Genomic DNA, 24,234 nt, shown 5'->3' with positions numbered 1-24,234 from the left:
GATAGTCCTGTTTCGTGTTTTCACAGGCTACGTAGAGCCAATGCAGACGCTCAATGACGTGTTAGCTCAGTTAGATGCCGTAGTCAGCTTTGCGCACGTCTCAAATGCAGCACCCATTCCTTATGTACGGCCGGTCATCTTGGAGAAAGGAAAAGGAAGGATTACACTGAAAGCCTCCAGGCATGCTTGTGTTGAAGTCCAAGATGAAGTTGCATTTATCCCGAACGATGTGCACTTTGAAAAGGATGCCCAGATGTTTCACATAATCACCGGTAAGGTTTTTGTTACTGTTTTTGTTTTTCAAGGAAAGGTTTCTTTGTGTAGCCTGACTGTCCTGGAACACAGTTCTATGGCTTCGAACTCACAGAAATCCACCTTCCTCTGCCTCCTGAGTGCTGGGATTAAAGGCGTGAGTCACCAATACCCCGCTGGTAAAATTTCTTTAAGGAGGGGAGAAAAGTCACAAACCAAAAACCTATTTTTGGGGGCTTTGTGTGAAGAGTTGACACTTCTTTAAAGCATTGGAATGGAAATAATGTGTTATAAATGATGAAGGAAGTCTCTGTCTCTGACGTTAGAGAAAGAGTGCATTCTTGGGTTGGTAATACTTTCAGATTCTGATTAGAAGGAAAACTATGGGGTGACTAAAGTTTAGGAGACAATATTGTTCCAATAGAAACCTTCCGTTTCAGTTGTTCAGAGCATTTAAAAGAAACGTTGTTTCACCCACAAACCTTACCATAATCAGTGTGTGCAAGATTGGACCTGTTTGCTGGAAAAGCTTGTGGTAGCTCCATCTAGAATGGAGCTGAGCTGTCTGGAGAGAGAGTAACTAGATCCGGAGTCTAGAAAGCAGTAGGGAAGGAAGAGTACCACAGGTACTGGGCAAGTGATGACTCCAGCCTGTCACCTCCCTAAGTGGGCATTTCAGTTATGTAACCTAACCCAAACAAGGAAACCGTACATTTGCCAAAAAAAGGGTTGTGTGGCATGGAGTTTAAGTGATATGAGGAGTTTACCCAGGCCGATCATTCATTACTAGCCCACTATTAATGACAAATACTATTGACTATCAGTTGGGTCTACTCTTGACATCATTAAATTAGTCTGCCGGAATCTTTAGCCACGGTAATAGATGTAGATTTATTTGCTGCAGTCAGACTCCAGGTTAGCTGTATATTTCGTGAGCTCTCTCCTGTTACAGGGCTTGTGTAGGCTTGTTAGTAGAAACGGTAAGAACATTGCGTTTGAAGGCTGTGGACAGCATCTTTGTGCATGTGTTCTTGATGACTTTTGTGTCTGCTTTGGGTATCATTGACTTAAGTAATCTTCAGTTATAGTTTTGAACTACTAGTGTCTTGTTAGTGAAAGAAATCAAAAGTCTTGCTTTTTGATATAATTCATTTTATAGGTCCCAACATGGGAGGTAAATCCACATATATTCGTCAAACTGGGGTGATTGTACTCATGGCCCAAATTGGATGTTTTGTGCCATGTGAGTCAGCAGAGGTATCCATTTTGGATTGCATCCTGGCTCGAGTTGGGGCTGGTGACAGTCAGCTAAAAGGTGTCTCCACATTCATGGCTGAAATGCTGGAGACTGCGTCTATTCTCAGGTATGTGTGTGTCCTTATCCCCCGAAAATGGAGACGCGTGGCCCCATTCTGTGTGATGTACATTTATGGATTCATCTGTAAACGAGATAGGCATTCTTAGTTTAGCGATTGTTTGCCTGTGAGCTGTATGCACTTTATGTGGTCTTAAAAGGGCGATTGGAGCTGGGACGCCTGCTGTCCTGGCTAATCCGGAGACAAGGAGTGACTCAATCTTGGTTGCTTGAGTCTAGCTTGGGCTCCATAGCAAGTGTCCAAAAACAGAACAGGGAAAGCAGCTTGTAGTCTTTTAAAAACAAAGTTCTTGGACCAGAGAGATGGCTCTCCAGTTACGAGTACTTACTGCTCTTGTGGAGGAGCTGGTGGCTCAGAGTCTGTAACTCTGGTTGCAGAGGTAATACCTCTAAAGCCTCTGGCCAGCATGTGTTCCTGTGTGCCCATGGTGCACATAATACACTCCAGCACATACAGATACACTACATAAAATAAATACTAAGTTCTTACTGTTCCGAGTGGTCGCCTCTGCTTTCACCTCCACTGTTCACAACACCTAGAACCTTCTTGTCCTCTGTTCAAATCCTGTCTCTTCTTTAAAGTTCTTTTGTTATGTGCATGTTGTTTTGCCATGTGTGTCCGGTCCCCTGGAACTGGAGTTACGGACAGTTGTAAACTGCCATGAGGGTGCTGGGAATTGAACCCAGGTCGTCTGGAAGAGCAGTCAGTGCTCTTAACCACCGAGCCACCTCTCCAGCCCAGTCTTTAACATTCTAATGGTGAAAATACTTCTTCCCTGATGGTTTTTACAGTCATGGTTTTGTTTGCTGTGTTTCCTACTGCTGTTTTAAAGGGTACCAGAATACTTTGTGAGGTTGCAGTTTAACACTAATGAGTGGTTTGGTAATTGATCAATACATCTATAGCTACAACTTTAAAAAGGAAAACGAGACAGCTTTTGACAGAAAAGGAGGTAAACATAGGGAGTGGTGGTGCACACCTTTGATCCCAGTGTAAAACTGTAAGACAATTCTGAAGCCATTGCTGACAATTCTCAACCCTCCCAGTCTCAGCAGTAATGCTCCCCCCTTCCCCCTGGGAACCCAGGACCTAACAGCTACGCATGCGCGTATGTTCTCCAAAAATTGGGGCAAGATAACCTTTAAGATGTTGACTCAGGGACTGAAGAGATGGCTCAGAGGTTAAGAGCATTGCCTGCTCTTCCAAAGGTCCTGAGTTCAATTCCCAGCAACCACATGGTGGCTCACAACCATCTGTAATGGGGTCTGGTGCCCTCTTCTGGCCTGCAGGCAGACACACAGACAGAATATTGTATACATAATGAATAAATAAATATTTTTTTAAAAAAGTTTGCTTTTTTTTTTTTTAAATGTTGACTCAGTTCCTGAACAGTTACCCACACACGTATGTTTTGACTCAGTCCCTGGGAAACGGGGTCAAAGTGACCTCTTAACCTCATCTGATCTGGCAACCACTCTCCAGCCAATTATTGGTAATAGCCCTTTTGAATAAGCCAATCATAATAGTCAAAGAACAACTCCCAGACACCCCCCTTTAAAAGTAGCCTATACCAGCTATTCGGGGTCTTTTTGGCTTCCTGACTGCTGAGAGACCCTGTCATGACAGAATTAATAAAATCCTCATGCTTTTACATCAGCTGTGGTGTGAGAGATGGTCTCTTGGGGCGACTCCTCCTCTGTGATTGGACTCTAGGGTCCAACACCAGCACTTGGGAAGCAGTGGCAGGCGGATCTCTGTGAGTTTGAGGCCAGCCTGGTCTATATAATGAACTGTAGGGTAGCCAGGACTACAAAGGCATACCCTGTCTCAAAAACCGAGAGAGAGGGTGTGGGGAGAGATAACACACATATCAAACTCACTGATGTGGCTTCATGTGTGCTATATCCTGTGTTCAACAAACAGTATTCTGCTGCAGACACCCAAGACCTTTTTGTCGTCCCTCTTCTGTGATGATCCCTGAGCTACATTGTGTGTGTGTGTGTGTGTGTGTGTGTGTGTGTGTGTGTGTGTGTGTGTGTGTGTGTGTGTGGCTTTTTGAGACAGAATTTCTCTGTGCAACAGCTCTGGCTGTCCTGGAACTCTGTAGACCAAGCTGGCCTTGAACTCACAGGGATCTGCCTGCCTCTGCCTCCAAAGTCTAGGATTAAAGATGTGTGCCATCATACCAGGCTTCAAACTACATTTTATGTCCTGTAATTGTGCATTTCAGATCAGCAACCAAAGATTCCTTAATAATCATTGATGAACTGGGAAGAGGAACATCGACTTACGATGGGTTTGGATTAGCATGGGCTATATCGGAGTACATTGCAACGAAGATTGGTGCCTTTTGCATGTTTGCAACCCATTTTCATGAACTTACTGCTTTGGCCAGCCAGATACCAACCGTGAATAATTTGCACGTTACTGCACTAACGAGTGAAGAAACCTTAACTATGCTTTACCAAGTTAAAAAAGGTGGGCACACGCAACTCGAGGCAGGAACTTACTGCCTAAAGGGGTATCTATCTGTCACATTATTTATTCTCTATTGTTATTGTTGTTTTTTAAGGACACATTTACTGTTGGTTGAAGTATGTGTGTGGAGGAGAGAGGCTGTTGACATGATTTGTTTTCAAAGGATCTACGTTCTTTTGAACTGTATGCGTGTGCCTTGTCTGTGTATGGGTTAGTGCATATGAATACAGGCACAGAGTCCAGGAGAGGTTGGATGGCCTCCAGCTGGCATTGGGACTTGTGCTGAGAACTGAATTCATGTCCTCTGGAGGGGCTGTCCATGCTTTTAACCACTGAGCCCTCTCTGGCTCTTGATGTTTTTAAGGTTGTGTTCTGGAAACATGCTCTTTTGAACCTGGTGAGTCAGATTCACTGACAGTGGTAGGAGTGGCTCTGTGGTGTTCATCTGCTGCTGTGGCATAGGTTTAGAAAAGCTGGTGGGTGTGGTCCCCCCTCCATGGTGCTGACCTCCCGTGAGGCATCAGGAGGCTTCTTCATCATAGTGGATGGTTATTTCACCAGTCACCAGAATAAGGTTTCTCACATGTCTGACTTGACTTCCCATGAACATGTTTTTGTTCTTGTTACTGCTCACATAGTCTTGATGTTGTCCTCTTTGTTGTTTTTGCTGAATAGGAATTACTTTGAGTTACTGTGTTTGCATTATTGATATTTGTTAGAGAAGACAGTGTTTGTAGTAGATCTAGCATTCAGCATAAAACTCTGGTTCTGCTTTTGTTATCTGTGTGCTGTGCACTACAGAAGTGGCTACAGAAAGAGAAGTAAGTTCTCCCTTGTGGGTGTGCTAGCAGATCTTGTTTACGTCCAACTGAGCAGTCTGGCTTTAGGTAGTGTGTGAGATAAATAAGTAGACCTAGTTTTTTCAAACAGTTGGTGCATAATTGAGGCGCTGCAGCTTTGTAGTGGTAGCCTCACTCGTCCTTAGTGCAGCCGCACAGCCTCTGAGCTCACTGAGCCTCTGAGCTCACTGTTCCTCACGGCGAGTGCGCTCAGCGCCGCCGTGAGAGTGAGGATATGGATCACGTCATTGAAAGTTTCCTCCGAGTGTCCTGAGCTGCTTGGCTGATGCACTTAAAATAATCTGAAATACATTTTCTAACAGGGCAATGGAAGGACACTCCATTGGCATAACTGCTCTTTCTTTCCACCCCATGTCCTGCAGGTGTCTGCGATCAGAGTTTCGGGATTCACGTGGCTGAGCTTGCTAATTTCCCGCGGCATGTAATAGAGTGTGCCAGACAGAAAGCTCTGGAGCTTGAGGAGTTTCAGAACATTGGAACCTCTCAGGGACGCGATGAAATGGAGCCAGCCGCCAAGAGACGCTGCCTGGAAAGAGAGGTCGGTCATCTGGGCTTTAGTCACTGCCCCTCTGTTGTAGATGCCGGGGCCACAGTGAGCTGGGCCTTCCCCTAGTGGGATTTCAGTGCTCTTTGATCGGTCTTAACTAACTCTCATTTCTTAGTATAACCAAAAATATCACCTGAGTTGGTTGTTGTTTGGGTCGTTTTGTTTTTTGAGTCTCACCATATAGCTTTGGCTGGAATTCCCCGTTTAGACTGGGCTGACCCAGAACTCACAAAGACCCACCTGCCTCTGCCTCCAGAGCGCTGGGATTAAACATGTGAACAACCATATCTGGCTCCCAGATTTTCTCTCTCTTTTTATTTAATGTGCCGTCATCCTTTGTATGATGGACGTACAGGAGCTGGAGAAGGAGTCTCTGGAGCCAGCCCCTGTCACCGCACTGCCCCCCAGCCCCTGTCACCCCACACTGCCCCCCAGCCCCTGTCACCCCACACTGCCCCCCAGCCCCTGTCACCCCACACTGCCCCCCCCAGGTCCTGTCTCACCATACTGCTCCCCAGAATCAAAGTACTAGATTTGATTATAGAAATAAGGAATATAAAGAAGAATTAATTTATATGTTAGTTTAGATTAAGTTTTACAGCCGTAGATGTCCAGCTAAACTGAATAAATAAAACAACAGAAAGAGTTCCTGCCCTTCATTTTGTTTAGAATATATCTAAGCAAGTAAGAGAAATGGCTGTGTCTCCGACTTGTTAAGGAGCTGTTTGTGGGCAAAGTGTTTGTTCCCAGAGTGGCTCTTGTGTTGAGCCTTCTGAGTTGGTGGTCAGATTTAGATGCTCACACAGTGCTGTGGCTGATGTCTGACTTGTCTCTGCTGCTGCCTCTCCTGGCAGCACTACAGTGCTGTATATTGGGGAGACTCTGACTTGGCATGTCTTTAGTTTTTACCCAGCGTGGTTTTTTAGGGATAGATAGTGGCTATACAAAAAAGAAAACCATAACTTGCTCATAATTTTAAATGTGGAAAGCTGCCACCCTGAGCATGGAGTGGTTTTGAATCCACCTTCCCCTTGATGTATCAGACTCACAGATTCTGGTGGTTGGAACCAGGCAATCTGCTCCATGTAATTCCTGGTTTCCAAGAAAACCAAAACCATGTACTTCTGTTAATAAGATATGCTTTGAAAAGTTTTAAAGCTAAAGGAGACAAATTCTTACTGCTGATAAAAAAAAAAAAAAAAACTGTCTTTGTTTTTTAGAAAGTACGTGCAGGAGTTTGAATTCCCCTGGGGCGGGGTGGATGGTGGTGAGGGAGACAGAGAGAGATTGTGTGTGCCCTGGTACACGTGTGCAGGTCAGGGGACAGCTGACAGGGTTGGCTCTCAGCTTCTACAATGTAGGTCTCAGAGATCAAACTCAAGTGGCCAGGCTTGCCTTTGCCCTCTGCGGCATCTTGCCAGCTCCTTCTACGTGATTTTTAGTGGAGAAGGGTTTCTTTCTTACTAGTGAGACATCTGCCGCTTACCTATAGATGCTTGCTGGTGCCTGTCTGGTAGCCACTGTGTGCCGCTCCAGCTCTAGTAAATGACACAGTGCCTCGCCTGCCTTCAGACCTGCTGTCAGTCACTTGGCTCCTCAGGACAGATGTATGATGTTGATAATAGCTGCGTTTTATAGATGGAGAGTGTGACTTAAGGAGCTTGCCTTCAAAGTAACAACCATGTCCCTTGTACAACATTGAGCAGTAAATAGAAATGGAAACATCCTGTGTACATGCATGTGTGCACATGTGTGCGTGTAAGAGAGAATTTCAGGTTTATACTAAAGTGTGCCTTATAATCCTTAAATTCTTTTTCCCTGAGATTAAATTCCATGTCAGTTAAAGCAGAGGACTTGAAGAACTACTCAATCTCAATTCCTTATCATCAAATATCACTAGGCCTTTAATCCCAGCATTCAGGAGGCAGAGGCAGGCGAATCTTTGTGAGTTCAAGGCCAGCCTGGTCTTCACAGCAAGTTCCAGGACTTCCAGGGCTACACAAAGAAACCCTGTTTTGAAAAATAAACAAAAATCAAAAAGTATAAATGTCTTATTAATGACTTGCTGGAGACATTCATAACAACCAAGGGTTTTGTGATTCTAAGAATTGCTTGCCCACTTAATATGATAAAAATGTTTGCTAAACATTGAGTAGTTCATTTAGATCAAAGTTAAAGAGTTCATTGCTCTGGCTGGCTGGAGGAAGAGTGCTTGCTGCTTTTCCAGAGGCCCCAGTTTGGTTCCCAGCACTCACATGAGTCATGACCTATAAATCTAGCTCCAGGAGACCCAACACCATCTTCTGGCCTCTAAGAACACTTAGGGACGTATGTCATACAGACATGTGAATAAGAAGAAATCTTAAAAGAAAAAAGTTCATTACTGCTGAAAGCGACTTTAAACAGACGTTTTAATGATGGTGGGACATGGATGTTTTTCAGCAAGGTGAGAAGATTATTGTGGAGTTCCTATCTAAGGTGAAGCAAGTGCCCTTTACTGACATGTCGGAGGAGAGTATCATGCTGAAGTTGAAACAGCTGAAAGCCGAGGTGGTCGCAAAGAATAATAGTTTCGTAAATGAAATCATTTCACGAATAAAGGTCACATGAGAAAGCGCCAGCGGCACGAAGAGAGTAAGGATAAGCTCGCCCGTGTGTTGCTCTGCTGTGCTTACCATCGGGACTGGGAGAGCAGTGTACCCAGTTTTTAATGATACTTTACCTGAAAACATTTTCAAATATTCTCAAGTTGAGATCTGTAACTGGGTCTAATGGGCACGGGCAACTTTAAGCAATATGGTGAATTTTATAAAGTCATGTAGTTTGTAGAATTGGTGGTGCCTTGTATTTCTTTGCAATATGACTTGTATACATTTACTCTACTGATATTACCTATAGGCTTTGTACAAAAAAGAATCTCAAAACAGAGGCCATGAATATCTGTACACACATAATAATAATTAAAAAAAAATTAAGCCGGGTGGTGGTAGTGCACACCTTGAATCCCAGCACTCTGGGAGTTTAAGACCAGCCTGGTCCACAGAGCGAGTTCCAGGACAGCCAGGGCTACACAGAGAAACCCTGTCTTGAAAAACAAAATAATAATAATTTTAAGCCTAGCATGGTGGTGCACACCTTTAATTCTAGTATGTTGAGGGGGAGGGGGTTAGAGGCAGAAGGCTCTCTAGAATTGGAGGCTAGCCTGGTCTGCATAATGAAATCTTGCCTCAGAAAATTCCTATGTAACTGATTGACAACAAAATAGGCAAGGGATCTGCATAACTGTCTGTCCCAAGAAATGGTAATGGATGATAAGCCAGTGAGAAGGGACAGATCTGAGACAGAGTGAAAACCACGCGAATGGCCTGGACAGTCTATGGGGCCACTGGCAGTGGGACCAGGATTTATCCCCGAGTCCTTGAACTGGCGTCTTGGAGCACATTCTCTCTGAAAGGATACCTTGCTCAGCCTAGATATGGGGAGGGCCTTGGTTCTGCCTCGAAGTGAAGTGTCAGACTTTGTTGACTCCCATGGGAATCCTTACCCTTTCTGAGGAGTAGATGGGTAGGTGGGGAGGGGGAAAGGTAGAGGAAGCAGGAGGAAGGGAGGGAGTGGGAACAGGGACAGCTATGTAAAATGAGAAAAGATTGTATTAAAAATTCTTGGGCTGCAGAGATGGCCCAGTGGTTAAGAGCATTGCCTGCTATTTCAATGGTCCTGAGTTCAATTCCCGGCAACCACATGGTGGCTCACAACCATCTGTAATGAAGTCTGGTGCCCTCTTCTGGCCTGCAGACATACACACAGACAGAATATTATATACATAACAAATAAATATTTTTAAAAATTCTTAATTAAAAAAAACTGATTCACTTGACTATGAGTTGGGATGGTTAGAGTCAGGTGAGTATTGGCAAGGGCGTGGGGGGGGGATGGAACTCTTGTACACCCGTGGGAGTGGAAAAGTTCCACCCCTTTGGAAAAGCAGTCTGGTAGGTCCCCCAAGCAGTAAAAAGCTGGTTCCTGTCCTGGGTGTCTGTCTAAGAGAAAGAAAAACATCACAACAAAAATTGGCATACAAACATCAAGAGTTTCATTTCTCACTGTAGCCAAAAGTGGAATCCGTCCCAGTGTCCTAGCACTGGGTGAATGTGTCAATAAAATGTGGTCTGGCTGTTTGATGTTAGTCTGTGTTAAGAGAAACAGTGATACATGGGTAAGATTGGGCGAGTCCGAAAAATGCCGAGTATGAAGCCAGTCACAGGGGTTCATACTTGGTCTGTTTGTACATTGCCAGAAATAACTTGATAAGCAGTGGTCTGGGGCTGAGGTTTGGGCTCAGCATTTGTGAGGTTATAAATGGGTTATAAATGTGGAATGGATAATCATGGTATCTGAGCAATATCAATAAAGGTCACTTCTCCCAGAAGACAAGGTAAGTAGACAGCTGTAAACATAGAAGGGTTTTCGGCTGGTCGTGGTGGCACACGAGGACAGGCAAGTGGATCTGAGTTCACAGCCCGTCCTACATAGTGAGGCCAGAGCTACGAGATCAAACTCCCTCCCCCAGTGTTATAATTACCAGACACAGAATTCCATGCCAAGTTAACTCCTGCATCCTCCCCCAGACGTGACTAGTTCCAAGTGGCATTGCCCACTGTTGGTCAGGATATGTGGGGGCACTGTTGCTGGGCATAAGCTTTGTAAAATGAAAATCATGCCCTAGCATTCTATCTAAAATGTCCTCTTCCCAGGGGACATCAGAATGTTCATGCTACCTGAAAGAGGGTGATTAGCTACAGCCCACAAAGGAGCAACAACAGACCTTGAAACAGAAAAGAGCACTCGCCCTGACTTACATGAAATGTATTCATTATCATTTGTTTATTGTGTGTGTGTGTGTTGTGTTTCTACTGCATGGATGTCTGCATCACATCATGCCTGGTGCCCATGGAGTCCTGACAAGGGTGTTGGATCCTCTGACTCAAGCTCCAGACAGGAACCACTACGTGGGTGGGAGCTGGGTCCTCTGGAAGAGCAAGTGCTTCTAACCATTGCACCAACCTCTCTAGACCAGCGTAGGATGCCTGAGTGAAGTGTGGAAGTGTGCCCACTGCAGGGTGCAACGAAAGAAACAAACGGTCAAGTGAGCCCCGAGCGCCATGCTGGCAGAGTGGGCCTTTGGGCCAGGGCGTCTGGAGAGAGCGCGCCCTCCAGTATGACTTTGCAGGTCTTTTCTCTTCGCTGTTCAGTCGTGCAGTTTTGTTTCAGACATGTAAACCTTAGTGTGAAGAGAAATTGAAAATGAAGCCTAACCTTTAAAATAGTTTACTGTGCTCTTTTTTCTTCATCGTTGATGGATGCTGGCTTTTCCTTTTTTGAATACCAAAAGCTCGGGAAGAAGGCCAACTTGGACAAAATACGTGTGTGGCTTGTATTTTGAGACGAGAACTTCCAGGCTGGCCTGGAACTCTAGATCTTCCTGCCTCAACCTCCCAAGTATTACGCCATGACCAACTGTAGAGCCTTTTTTTGTTTTGTTTTGTTTTTACAACGGTCTCACTATGTAACCCTGGCTGTCCTTGAACTCCTAGAGATCCATCCACTTCTTGAATGCTGGGATTAAAGGCATGCGCCACCATGCCTGGCTCAGCCAGAAATTTTTACGTAATTCGAAAAGCAATTTTTAAACTGAGCTGAAATATTTTCATCCCTCAGATGGCTGCGAAAGGGTGTTTTTAGATTGCTGTACAGAAGCGTGTTGAAAATGGAAATCAGCTATGATGGTTTTAGTTGTTAGGACTACAAGAGACGGAGAAGCCGGTACTGAGTCCAAGAAAACATTTAGTCTGTCAAGCTCTAACAGCCAGCCTCCTTCCATTTATCTAAAAGAAGCTTCGTTTTTAGTTTTAAGACATTTTTGAAAAATGATTAGGATGCCGGGGACTGGGGCTGGACTCCTACACATGCTAACAAAACAACCTGGCCTTTGCTTAGAGGCCCCTTCCTTTTGGAAGCTAAAACAACCTGAGTTCTCACCCGTCAAAGACTGCATTGCGCTGGAGAGATGGCCCAGTGGTTAAGAGTGCTGGCTGCTCTTCCAGAGGATCTGAGTTCGACTCCCAGCACCCACATGGAGGCTCACCACTGCCAGCAATTCCAGTTCTAGGAGTTGCTAGGCCTCTGGCCTCCTAGGGTACTGCACTCATGTCTGCATACTCTTACAGATAACGTACACATGCACAATTAAAAAATCATAAAAGTAAATCTGTATTTTTAAAAGGTAATTCATATACATGTTTAGCTGTAAATTTAGTGGGTTCCCTCCCCCCCACAGTTGAAATATTAACCAGTAATTCCAGAAGAAAGCAAATTTATTAATGTCTAAGATTAGACAAACCCAATGCTAATTAGCTGGAAATCTGTTAGCATATAACCATGTCTCAGAGAAAACACAGTAAAATTCCTTCCTAAGAGCTTGATGGTGGCGGCACACTCCTTTAATCCCAGCATTTAGGAAGCAGAGGCAGGTGGATCTCTGAGTTTGAGGCCAGTTTGGTCTACAAAGCGAGTTCCAGGACCACCAGGGATACACAGAGAAACCCTGTTTTGAATGCCCCACCAAATCCATCTAAGATGTAATTTTGTAATTGATTATACTTTCCTCAAAAAAAAATTTTTTGGGTTAAATATAACGAAATGGATAGTGGAAGATGTGTGTGTGTGTGTGTGTGTGTGTGTGTGTGTGTATTTAGATACATTAAGTTGCCAGCTGTACCAACTTGGCTGGCCGGGTGACAAGGGTAGGTATATTTAAAGAATAACTTGTTCCCCTCAAAGTCTCCGTGTTCCACATACTAAGCACATCCTGTGATACGTCTTGAGTATTAAATACATCTTCTATCCTTGGTCTTTCTGCATTTAGCTTTTTTGGGGAAGTGTGTTTTTACCCTTAGCATATGGTATGAGCTGCTGATTCAGTATTGAATGGATCTGTAAGCTTGTTAGTTACATTCTGTTGATTAAAATGGTGTGCAGAATAGTCAGGAAAAGCCTGTCCCTGGTCTGAAATAAACATTGTTAATTAGCTGTGGAGAACAAATGAGTAAAGAGACTTTTCACACAGATTCTGTATGTTTGGGTTAAGGGTGGGGGTGTGTGTGGTCAGGCAAGAGAACGGAAATGCCCAGAATGGCAGAGCGTTAGTGTGAAGCTGGAGTGCAGCCCAGCCTGAAAGAGCAGCTCCTGCCCGATGCCCCTTCTCTGTGTCCGACAGCTTCTATTGCTCTGCTGTAGAACATATACCTAGGCTGTCACCCACCCAGTACTGAGAAGGATCCTGAGTTTGAGGCCAGCCTGGATTTATATAGCAAGATTAGGCTAGCCTGGATTATATAGGAAGTTTGAGGCCAACCTGTGTTTATACAGGAAGTTTGAGGCCCCTCAAAGACCAGCTTTGACAAAACTCACATGCTCCAGGGTAGGAACATGTGGATTACAATTATTAAGCAAAAGGAACAGAGATATAAGAGAAATAAGAGACAAAAACAGAACAGCATCAAGAGGGACAATGAGTGACTACTGAATCCACCTTGTTTATTTTCCATACGCTCCATACTTCACTCCAAAAGGGGAAGAGGCGGGGAGGCAACACGCTTTGTTAACATGATGAAAGGAATAGAACTTGAATTCTCCGACCTTTGGTCCAGGTAGATGGACCCATCTTTACACCCAAAATACCAATTAACCACACCCCACGTCAGAAGCTCTCCTGTTGTCAACAACTTTGAGAGAGCGAAAATAAGCTCAAACTCCTCCAGTCAAGATGGAACAGGCTCACTCACACACGTTTGTGACCCTCACAGAGGCTAGCCAGAGCTACATGGTGAGACTGTCTCAAAAGACTAAAGCCAGCCAGGCCTTGCTGGCACACGCTTTTAATCTCACCACTTGGAGGGCAGAGGCAGGTGGATCTCTGTGAGCTCGAGGCCAGCCTGGTCTACAGAGTGAGTTTCAGGACAAGCCCCAAAGCTACAGAGACCCTCTGAAAGCCTCTCATCATGCACAGCCCATAAAGCATGTACGGGTGGTAGCTCCTTTTACACAGCCACTGTGGCAATTCCTCTTCCTGTTTGCTCAGGAGGGAATTAGCCTTGCTTGCACTGGGCAAAGCATTTCCTTCCATCCTACGGTTTACGACAACGTTCAGAACATGATCAGATTCCAGTCAGCACGGTTTTCCTTTAGGACGTGGTTTGACCAGTCTGAAGTGTCCTCCTGCACATAAACAGCCATATGGGACAGTCAGGAGAGCGAGAGCCTTATGTTGGTGGTGGAATTTTGCCTAGCTTCATATGGACGGTCCTAACTTATTTTCTTGAGCCCACACTGGCCTCTGACTTGAGACCCTCCTGCTTCAGTTTCCCTAGTTCTGGGATGATAGGTGTGAACCAACATGCCTTTCCGTACCCAGCCCACTCATCGTCTAGACTCGGTGACCAGGACACTATATTCTATGATGAGACAAAAAAAAAAAAAAAAAAAAAAAAATTAGAAGAAAAAAGCTATCTGTAAATAGTTCTGATTCTAAAGAGGATTTCCGTAGCAGATTTGATTGTCCAGAATCTACTGGTAAATGCAGCCTTAATAAAATTTACAAATTATCTTGGATGGCGGTATCTATAGCCCAGTTGAGAATAATTAAATCTAAGACAGTTTAACCTTTCAGTTCAGCCACTGACCTTCAGGTTTAAAATATACCACCAGGACACCTTTATTTATTCATTTATTATTGACCTAGAGCTTCATGTAGCCCAGGCTAGCCTCAAACTTGCTGTGTAACTGAGGATTGATAGGTTTTGAATTTTTGGTTATTCCGCTGCCACTGATGTAATAAGCTGATTAAACCAAACTAATACACCCAGGCTTAATGAACAGAGCAAAGCACTCCTCGGTGACCCTCAGGAGTGCAGGTGGAATCACATGGCAAATATGGTGTCTTATATATAGCCTCTAGGTGTGGTCTTGAGTAGCCCCAAAGAGGGACTGACTTTTGGCAGGCTTTCTCAGGGGTAGAGTTTGAGGAGGGCAGCTCCATGAGGGATGCTGCTCAGGGTGCTGAGGGTGAGGTCTTGATGTGGGATGCTGGAAATATGTTTTATTACCATTGGTTAATAAAGAAGCTCCATTGGCCTATGGCAGGGCAGAATATAGCAAGGTGGGAAATCCATGCAGAGATAGAGGAGGAAAGAAGACAGAGCCAGGAAGACACCATGTAGCTGCAGAAGGAGACAGACACAGAACCAGTAAAGCACAGCCTTGTGGTGATACAAAGATTAATAGAAATTGGTTAATTTAAGATATAAGAGCTATCTATGTAGAAATATAGTTTCTGTGTTATTATTCAGATCTGGGTAGTCAGAAAATGAAGGCACCATCTCCGCTTACAGGGTCTGGAATGGGGTTCCGAGCTGGAGAGTCCAAACATCCCAGAGTTTTTGGGCATATATGGATGTCAGTAGGGCTTCCACCTAAACAAGGATGACCTTGTACTTTTTTCTTCCTCTACCTTCCAAGCAATGGGGTTATAGGGTTATGCCACCAGGCCCAGCTGTGTGGTGCTGGGGACTGCACATTTTGTGTGTGCTAGGCAAGAACTCTACAGCTGAGTGGTGTGGCCAGCCTCCGCTTTTTACATAATGGTTAGGTTTAGGTTTTAATTTAATACTTATTATCAAGAATACTGGGATGTTTTATTACAGAACATTGTCTAGCTCAGTTGTATTTATCAAGAAAATGACTCTCCATGCTGAGTCCTTAATGTCATAACATGGATTCACAATTTGTAGAAACTGGTCACAGTAAATACTTCCCAAGGGTCTGGGAAGGACTCTAGCTGTTTAGGAGGTTCCTATGAAGACTCCTTAAGCAATAGTCTTAGTTACTATTGTCATGACAAGACACCATGACCAAGGCAACTTATAAAATGAAATACTTAATTTGGGGACTCACAGTTCCAGAGAATCAGAGTCCATGACTATCATGATTGGAAGCTTGGCAGCAGGCAGGCAGGCATGGTGCTGGAGCAGTAGCTGAGAGTACATTTTTTTTTAGACAGAGTCTTAGTACGTAGTTCTGGGACTCAACTATGTAGACTAGCCTGGCCCCATATTCACAGAGATTCACCTGCCTCTGCCTCTCAAGTGCTAGAATTAAAGGTGTGTGCCACCATACTCAGCTGAGAGCTCACATCTTGATCCACACGCATGAGGCAGAAAGAGCTAGCTAGGTGTGAATGGTGTGGACTTTTGAATGACACACCTCCTCCAAAGCCACACCTTCTAATCCTTCCCAAACAATTCTACCAACTGGGGACCAAGTATTCAAATACATGTGCCTATGTGGGCCATTCTCATTCAAACCACCACATTCAATCCCCTGGTCCCCATAGGCTTGTGGCTATATCATAATACAATATACATGCCTTGGGGGGGAGGGAGTGGGTGTGACTTGTCTCTTAAAGGGACAGGACGGACCATTACAGCAAAAATACAATGTTAGCAGTGTTTGGAGCAAGACACAGAGATCTTTGGAGGCCATGTATGATCTTCCTCAAGCTTAAGAAAGCTTCAACCGGCCTGGAGGGAGTTGTCCAGGCCTTCTTATAATTATTCTGCTTTGAATATGTGCAACTGATGTCTGAGCCACATTAGCCAGGGCACAGCAGAACTAAAGAGAGCAGTAGTGGAGCCTGTTCTGAAGACTGCCTTGGTCTGCAGTCCCTGCTTGTCTGGGTGACTTTTAAACTTGTCCCCACCCCCTTAGTTTTCTTTTCTCTTCTGTAACCTAAGACTGGATGATTAGGGTTCTCAAATGCCATTCTTTCAGGGCTGAGTGAGTAAGGGGCAGAAAGTGCCCAAACCTAACAGCAATTCAGAAATGTAAAACAGCACTAGCCAGACATGATGGCTGTTCTTGGTTGTCAGCTTGCCTGCCTACTTATAGAATGAACTACAATCCAGAATTGGAGGGCACACCTGGGAGGGATATTCTGCCTGGTTTGAGGTAGATGAATCCATTCCTAGTCTGAACCTTTGAGGTAGGAAGACACAACTCTGATTTGGATCTGGAGGTGGGAAGACACAACTCTGATTTGGATCTGGAGATGGGAAGACACACCTTTAATCTTGGCCACACCTTCTGCTGGCAGCCTATGGAAGGACATGGAGGAAGGAAGGTTTTGCTCCTTATTTGCTGCCCTTGCCTTGCTAGCACATCCATCCCTTCACTGGCATTAGAGCCCATTCCTTTGGGATTCCAGCATCTGCTGAAGACCAGCTGAGACACCCAGCCTCATGGGACTGAGCAACTACTAGATTCTTGGGCTTTCCGTTCACAACTAGCTATTGTTGGATTAGTTGGACTGCAGCCTGTAAGTCATTCCAATAAATTCCATATGTATGTATACATATATATGTATATATATTATATATGTATATATATTATATATATTCATTTCATAAGGTCTGTGATTCTAGAGCAGCCTGATTAATACATTAGAATTGAATTATAGGTTCTGGAATACAGCCTTACATGAGATTTTTAATTCATTCCCCAGCTTCACAAAATAAAACAAAATAAAAGCCCATTAGCCAAGAAAATGTACCTTCTGTCCTTAGTTTGATACCTGGGAACCAGACGGTGAAAGAGAACAGACTCCAGCAAGTGGTCGTCTCATTTTCCTGTGTATGTACACACACACACACACACACACACACACACACACACACACACAAAACTTAAAGGAAACCTGAACCCTAAATAATAATAAAACATATAAAGGATATGTTAAAGCAGAAGGTGATCTTTTCATGCGTGTATGTGTGGGTTATATGTAAATGATACTAAACATAGGTGCCCATAAAATTTTTCTGGACATCAGACCCAGGAAAGCATCCCTCCTCTGAACTACATCCCAAGTACTCATCCTTCCTCTGTGATGAACCACTCAGAATCATTTCTTCCAGCTTTTTGAGATACAATTGCTTCGAGATATGCAGCCCACAATTGCTACGTTCAGTCCCCGTGCTGTTGAGGAGGGCAGTAAGCTCTTGCTTATCAACTTTGTCAACCTCCCCCAGTTCTTTCCTCCCTCAAACCTCCAAGCCGCTGGTCACCACATCCACTTCCGTGAACCAGCTCTATTGTTGGCTGGGAGTGAAGCCACCGGAGACTTTCTCTCTCTGTGCCTCCATTGTTTCCTTTATAACAATGGCGTCTGGTTTGTGGTGAGCCTGGGCCACGGTAGCGGTAGCGTACTCTGCACGTGTCTGCTGTGAGTTCTATTCATTTGCTCACAGAAATGTAAATATCAGCAAGTGTTAGGATAACAACTACACTGGACTGGGGGAAGGGTGTGAGCATGCAAATCTGCTACTCTTTGTAGGAGAATGCCTAAAATTGGAAAACAGCCACATATGCACGCTACTGAAAACTAGAGATAAAAAGCAAGAGGGCTGTGGGGAGAGAGTTGGGAGTGGCTCCCTTGGGGACAGTGAAGAAGAAGGCAGCATTGGAAAGGGGCTGTGCTTTCCACTGTGTGCTTCCCCAGCATGCTATTTGTGTGTGCATATGTGCATGTGTGCGCATGTGTGCATGTGTGCACATGTGGGCCTGTGTGCATGCATGTGTGCAAGTGAGTGCTTGCTGTTTGAGTGTTTGTGCATATGTAGACAGGCATGCAACACAGGCTAAGGCCCAAAGAAAGGGCTTTACATGTGCTAAGTATGTGCTCGTCCACTGAGCTGCCTGTCTTCAAACTCGGTCACAATAAGGATTCAAGAGGACCGATGGCTCTGCGGATAAAGGCTTTCATTGCCAAGCCTGACAGCCTGAGTTCTATTCCTGACGCCCACGTGGTGGAAAGAGAAGTAGGACTTCCAAAGGTTGTCCTTTGACCTCCACATACCCTCGACTTCTGCTAAGGCTCAGGACACATTCTGGATGAGGGGGCAGAAAGACCGTTAAGAACTAGAGGACAGGAAGAGGGCTGTGAAATGCTGTTTCCCGGACACGCCACGGCCACTGCCTCGAGAGCTCACGCAATTATACTGATGGGCACAAGACCAAGCGAGCCAGTCAGGCAGCACCCGTTGGACTCAGCGGGTTACAAGCAAACAAATGGAAAGGCGTGATCTAGGGAGGGGCAGGCTGGAAGTGCCTGCAGGGAATGGAAGTGGGGAGCTGGGGATGGATTTGATCACGATGCGTTCCTTACACATTTGGAAGTCACCTCGTGGACAAGACAACTTCAGGAAGTCCATCCAATGTCTCCACATTTTAGACCTTTTCTGTTTTAGGCAGGGACTCCTTATATAACTCTGTCGTCTTGGAACTCACTGTGTGGATAGACCAGGCCGACCTGGAAACTGCAGAGATCTGGCTGCCTCTGCCTTCAAATCCTGGGATTTAAGGCAGGTGCCACCACTTCTGGTCCCACCCACATTTTAGAACATGGGAGGCAGGCCGCACAAAGATGTCCTTCCTCCTGTTACAGGCACAAAGTTGTCCCCAGTGCTCTCACTTGCCTCTTCTCTGGTTGGAGATACTGAAGCATGGGTCTGCCCTGATAGAGTGACTGTTGCCAGACAGAATGCTGGCCCAGGGGATGGGCCTTGGGCTGGCTAGCAGGCGAGCTTCCAGTGCCTGGGCTCCTGGCTCCACCATAAAGCTTCTCAAACCCCAATTTCAGGCATATTCTCATCAGACAGGGCCTTTAAGTACAATGAAAATGGATAATAAATCTTCATGTGTTTGGAAACTGCTTTCTCCCCTCCTTTTGAGATCGATCAACTTGGCTGACAGCAATGAGTCTGAGCTGCCTTTTTGAGCACCAGGCCCAAGTGGTAATTACTGAGTGCATGCCCTATTTATAGGTCAGTGAGAAGGACCCCAGCCCTCATTAGCAGGGCCCCTTCTCCCACTTTCCCAGTCTTCGCCTGTATGAGAACTGACGGGCTGGAAGACAAATGACGATGCCAGCTGTGTCACGCTTCGAAAGGGCAGTGCTAGGAGCTGTGAAATCCATCCTCAGCATTTGGGAGGCAGAGGCAGAGGCAGAGGCAGAAGGATCTCTGGGAATTCGAGGCCACCCTAATCTATATAGTGAGTTCCAGGTTAGCCAGAGATGCATACTGAGACCTTGTCTCAAAAACAAAACAAAATAAAAACAAAACCTACAAAAAAAAAACCCAACCCCCCCCCAAAAACAAACAGAAAATAAAACAAGCAGCAGCCTTTATATACACTAACAATATACTCACAGAGAAATTAGGAATACTATCCCACTCAGAATAGTCTCCCCCACATTAAGCACTTAGGAATATACTTAACTAATGAAGAGAAAGCCTTGGGACTGGAGAGATGGCTCAGCGGTTAAAAGCACCGGCTGTTTTAGAGGACCCAGGTTTAATTCCCAGCACCCACATGGCAGCTCACAACTGTCTGTGATTCCAAGATCTAACACTCTCATACAGACATACATTCAGGCAAAACACCAGTGCATATGAAATAAGGATGAAGAGAGAGAGAGAGAGAGAGAGAGAGAGAGAGAGAGGAGGGGGGGGAGTCAATAACAGATGATGGAAAGACCTTCCCTGCTCCTGGCCTATTAACAGCATTAATGCTGTGAAAATGGCTATACTACTAAAATTAGTCTACAGATTTAATACAATATCTATCAAAATTCCAAAGTAATTTTTCACAGATCTAGAGAAACTAGTCAAGAATTCATATGGAACCACAAAAGACCTCAAATAGCCAAAGCAACACTGTGAAGTAAGAACATAGTTGAAGGGATCTCCATGCGGGACTTCAAATTACACCATAAAGCTCAAGTGAGAAAGACAGCTTGGTAGTGGCATCAAAACAAACAGGTGGACCCGTGGAGCAGACTCGAGGACACACATATAAACCAAGAAAGCTATGCCCACTTAATTCTTGACAAAGGAGGCAAAAAAAATCTACACTGGAAAAAAGCCTATTCTACAAATGGTTCTAGCAAAAACTGGGTGTCCACCTGCAGAGAGTGAAATTAGATTTGTATCTTTCACCTGGTACAGAAATCAATTCTCAAAGGACCAGAGAGTCTAATTAAAATCCTGAAACAGTAAAAGTAAATAAATCTTTAAATAAAGGGGTGGGGCAGTCCCTCGCCAAGGCAGGTGATTTCCCCAGGGACAGCTAAGTACAAGAGCTGCTGGGAGCTCAAGGCCTCAGCTGGATTCCCATGACTGCAGAGCTGCAGGGCTGGTCTTCTCCCTCTCAGTCCCGTTGTGCAGCACTCAGCTAACTAGGGCAGCATGATGATGGGCCCTCGTTCTCACTGTGGCAACAAAATGTGAAATTTTCTCCTGCATCAGCTGCAAACTAGCGAGTAATATTTTTCTTTTCCTCTCAAGGAAAAGGGTTGACTGAAGAGGTGGGGAGATTTCTAGGGGCAAAGCGTATTGAATAATCCCTTCCTGGCTTCTTGCCTCTTCACCACTGTGTGCAGGAAACACAGACCCATGGAAATTGTCTTTAACGTATCCATCATCTCCTTGTTTAGACTGTTTTGTTAGTTTCTGGATTCCTCATGACAGGTCCAGTTAAAATTTTGGAAGAAACCTGGCTCTGGGCATTGTCCTCAGAGGAGTGACTAAGCATTGAATACAGAAAATGAAGGTGAAGGCAAAGCCGTTGCTCAGGTTAAGATAATTAGAATGTGAGGCATCTTTCTTGTATTAAAAAATGTTCTGTGGTTTTCATTAGGGAAAGAGAAATTTGCGTCAGATAAGATGCAACCGTAGCACTTATTTTTGCGTAGGACTTGAAAAGAGGCCTGGGAGGGTTTAGTCATCCAGTGCAGTTTCTGGGTCTCTCTTAAGACACTTTCACTTCCTGCCCAGTTGCTCATTTCCAGCTTGGATATTGAGTTGTTGCCTCTGGGATGTGTTGTCCTGTCTGCTTTGATGAACGACTTGCGGTGGTGTGTATGCTAGATTCTCAATAGAGATGTGTGATGGGAGTCATGTGATGGCTCAGGGGGTAAAGCTCTTGCCCTGCAAGTGTGAGCTTCTGAGTTCCAGTTCCCAGGACTCACATAACAGCATAACATGAATATCTGCAACCCCAGAGCTCCAGTGGGGAGAGGAGAGGTGGAGACAGCAGAATTCCTATGAACTTGTGTGGCATATGAAGTAGAAAACAACAAAGAGACTGTCTCAAACAAGGTGGAAAGCAAGGATTGATATCTAAGGCTGTCCTCTGACCTTCCACACCTGTACCACATACATTCATGTTCACACACACACACACAAAACATTGATATAATGCACATATTGGTGGGTGGTTGGAGAAATGGATGGGTAGATGAGTGAATGGCTGGTTCAATGCATATATCAGTGGATGGAAGGATCACTGGATGGTTAGATGATGGATGGATGGATGGATGATCACAGGATGGATAATAGATGAATGGATGAATGGATCACTGGATGGATGGATGGATCACTGTATGGATAGATGGATGGAAGGTGGATGGATGATAGATCACTGGGTGAATAGATGAATGAAGGACAGATGGATGGTGGATGGATCACTGGATGGATAGATGGATCACTGGGTGGATAGATGGATGAATGGATGATAGATGAAAAGATGATGGATGGATAGATCACTGGATGAATAGATGAATGGATGGACAGATGGATAATGGATGGATCACTGGATAGATAGATGGATGGATGATGGATGGATTAGTGGGTGGATAGATGAGTGGATGGGTGACTAGTTCTGAATAATCAGGCTTGGTAAAGGAAAGGACTATGAATCCACAAGGAAAAGAAGAAAGGAACTCATTGTACTCATTGTGCTGGACACTGTTTGGCACTTTATAAAGTTCACTGCAGACAATCCTCACACAGAAAGAGTTGGATAGGATTGTGTTCTCATCTCAAGATATTAAAACTGATTGCTGGGCAATAGTGGTGCACTATTAATCTCAGCACTTGGAAGGCAGAGGCAGGTGAAACTCTGAGTTTGAGGCCAGCAGAGTTCCAGGATGGCCAGGGTTACACAGAAAAACCCTGATTTTAGAAAGCTAGTGGGACTGTGGTCTGAATCAATGTGAATGAAAACACCCACTATATTATAGCTTAAACCTGCAGCGTCTCCTCCCTCCCCAAACATTGCTACTTTACATCATATTGTGGAGGAAATAGATTTCTGTTATCAAAACAAAGGTGGACTCGTGGCTTCCTGGAGTTGACATTACACTTTTGCATGTGCCTTCTTTGGGAGATGGCTGAGTACGACCCCTCTTTGGGAGGCCCCTTTGTTTCTGTGACAGGCCCAAGTAGGCCAGGAAGTATATTTGTCCTGATGCTGAGGTATATTTGTACAAGGACCTTGGCCTTTGAAGTGGATGTTTGGTCATTGAGCACATTCTCAAGATGGAGGACCAAGGCTGCCTCTTCCTATCCTAGGGAGTTGGTGTGGCAAGGGCCCGCAAGGTCCCAGGCTCACAATCCTTGCATTGGATCTTGGAATGCACAGAGGAGAGGTGTTTCTCCGGCAGGCTGGAGAATGATGGGATGGCCTGATCCTTGGCAATCTTTGTTTACCTCTACCTGCAATTATGCAAATGGCTCTTTGTGGGTTCCCCTCTGCCACTGCACTCCACAGTGAGTGACTGAATTGAAGGGGCATAAAGTTCTGCTTTGTGTCTTTCAACAACACCTAGGCCTAGGCTTTTATATAGCTGTGTGGAGTGTGTGTGTGTGTGTGTGTGTGTGTGTGTGTGTACTTGGGCCAATGCTGGCACGTGTGTAAACATACATGCCCCACGGTCTTGGCAGCTGTGGTGGGAGGGCATTCCCATTATACACGGTCATGTCCCTAGACTATGGATTTATACTCATGTAAATTGATGGGTGACCAGATACTCTGGCTGTGGGGTATGGATGTGAATGTATGGATGCATATGATGAACAGTGCCTGGGACTCTCCTGGGGACAAGAGAGAAGTTGTTTGGAGGTAGAGGAGACCACAGTAGGATGTGAGGGTTGGAGCAAGACATCTACGTCAGCTCCTCCGCCCCGAGGTTGCCCCTGAGCTCAGGTTTCCGATCTCTGGAAAGACAAACACACTAACCTGTGCTGACCAGGAGCTGGCACTGTCGCACATGGTGCCTTACAAAGCTGCTCAAGGGAGAAAGTGTATTTTGGCTACGGTGTGTGGGTGCCAGCCTCTTAGTGGGGAAGTCCTGTTAATAGGAGTGAGTGGCCCTAGTTGTACTGGTCAGAGTGACAGTCACTGGTCACATTGCAGTCACACTGGGGAAGCAAGAGAGAGGTGACTGCTTATTTGTTTTCTCATTTTGATTCTACCCAGGACTCCAGTCTGTGGGATGATACCACCCACATTTGTTCACCTTCTACAGACGTGCCCTCTTCCCTTGGCCATCAGAGCTTTAGGGCGACAGAGACCAAAGGCCAGCCCCTTATTTTGCTGACATGAGAAAAGACCCCTACTCTAGTCCACTCTTACAATCATGTAGAGGCAGAGCCAGGTCAGAAGAGTTGATGTCCCTTGCCACCTGGATACCAACAGTGCTCTGTGAATGAACCCCTCAAAATGAAGCAGTGTGCTCTCAACAGTGGACTAGAGAGGGGTATCAGGG

The 24,234-nt window shown here is 45.1% G+C and overlaps 1 protein-coding gene across 1 annotated transcript in view; it reads left to right on the top strand.

Annotated features, from left to right (window-relative positions):
- Msh2 (mutS homolog 2) overlaps positions 1-8,344 on the top strand; it is a 54,363-nt gene extending 46,019 nt beyond the window's left edge. Inside the window, exons 12-16 of the mRNA XM_038319068.1 lie at positions 27-272; positions 1,412-1,616; positions 3,859-4,106; positions 5,329-5,504; positions 7,956-8,344. Of these exons, the coding sequence (XP_038174996.1) occupies positions 27-272; positions 1,412-1,616; positions 3,859-4,106; positions 5,329-5,504; positions 7,956-8,123 (1,043 nt within the window). The 3' untranslated portion in view covers positions 8,124-8,344. The remainder of the gene's footprint in view (positions 1-26; positions 273-1,411; positions 1,617-3,858; positions 4,107-5,328; positions 5,505-7,955) is intronic.
- Positions 8,345-24,234: the final 15,890 nt, after the last annotated feature.

Source organism: Arvicola amphibius, chromosome 2 (genome assembly GCF_903992535.2).
Source record: "Arvicola amphibius chromosome 2, mArvAmp1.2, whole genome shotgun sequence".
NCBI lineage: Eukaryota > Metazoa > Chordata > Mammalia > Rodentia > Cricetidae > Arvicola > Arvicola amphibius.
Note: the sequence above shows the minus strand (reverse complement) of the source record. Positions and strands in the feature narration are given on the sequence as shown.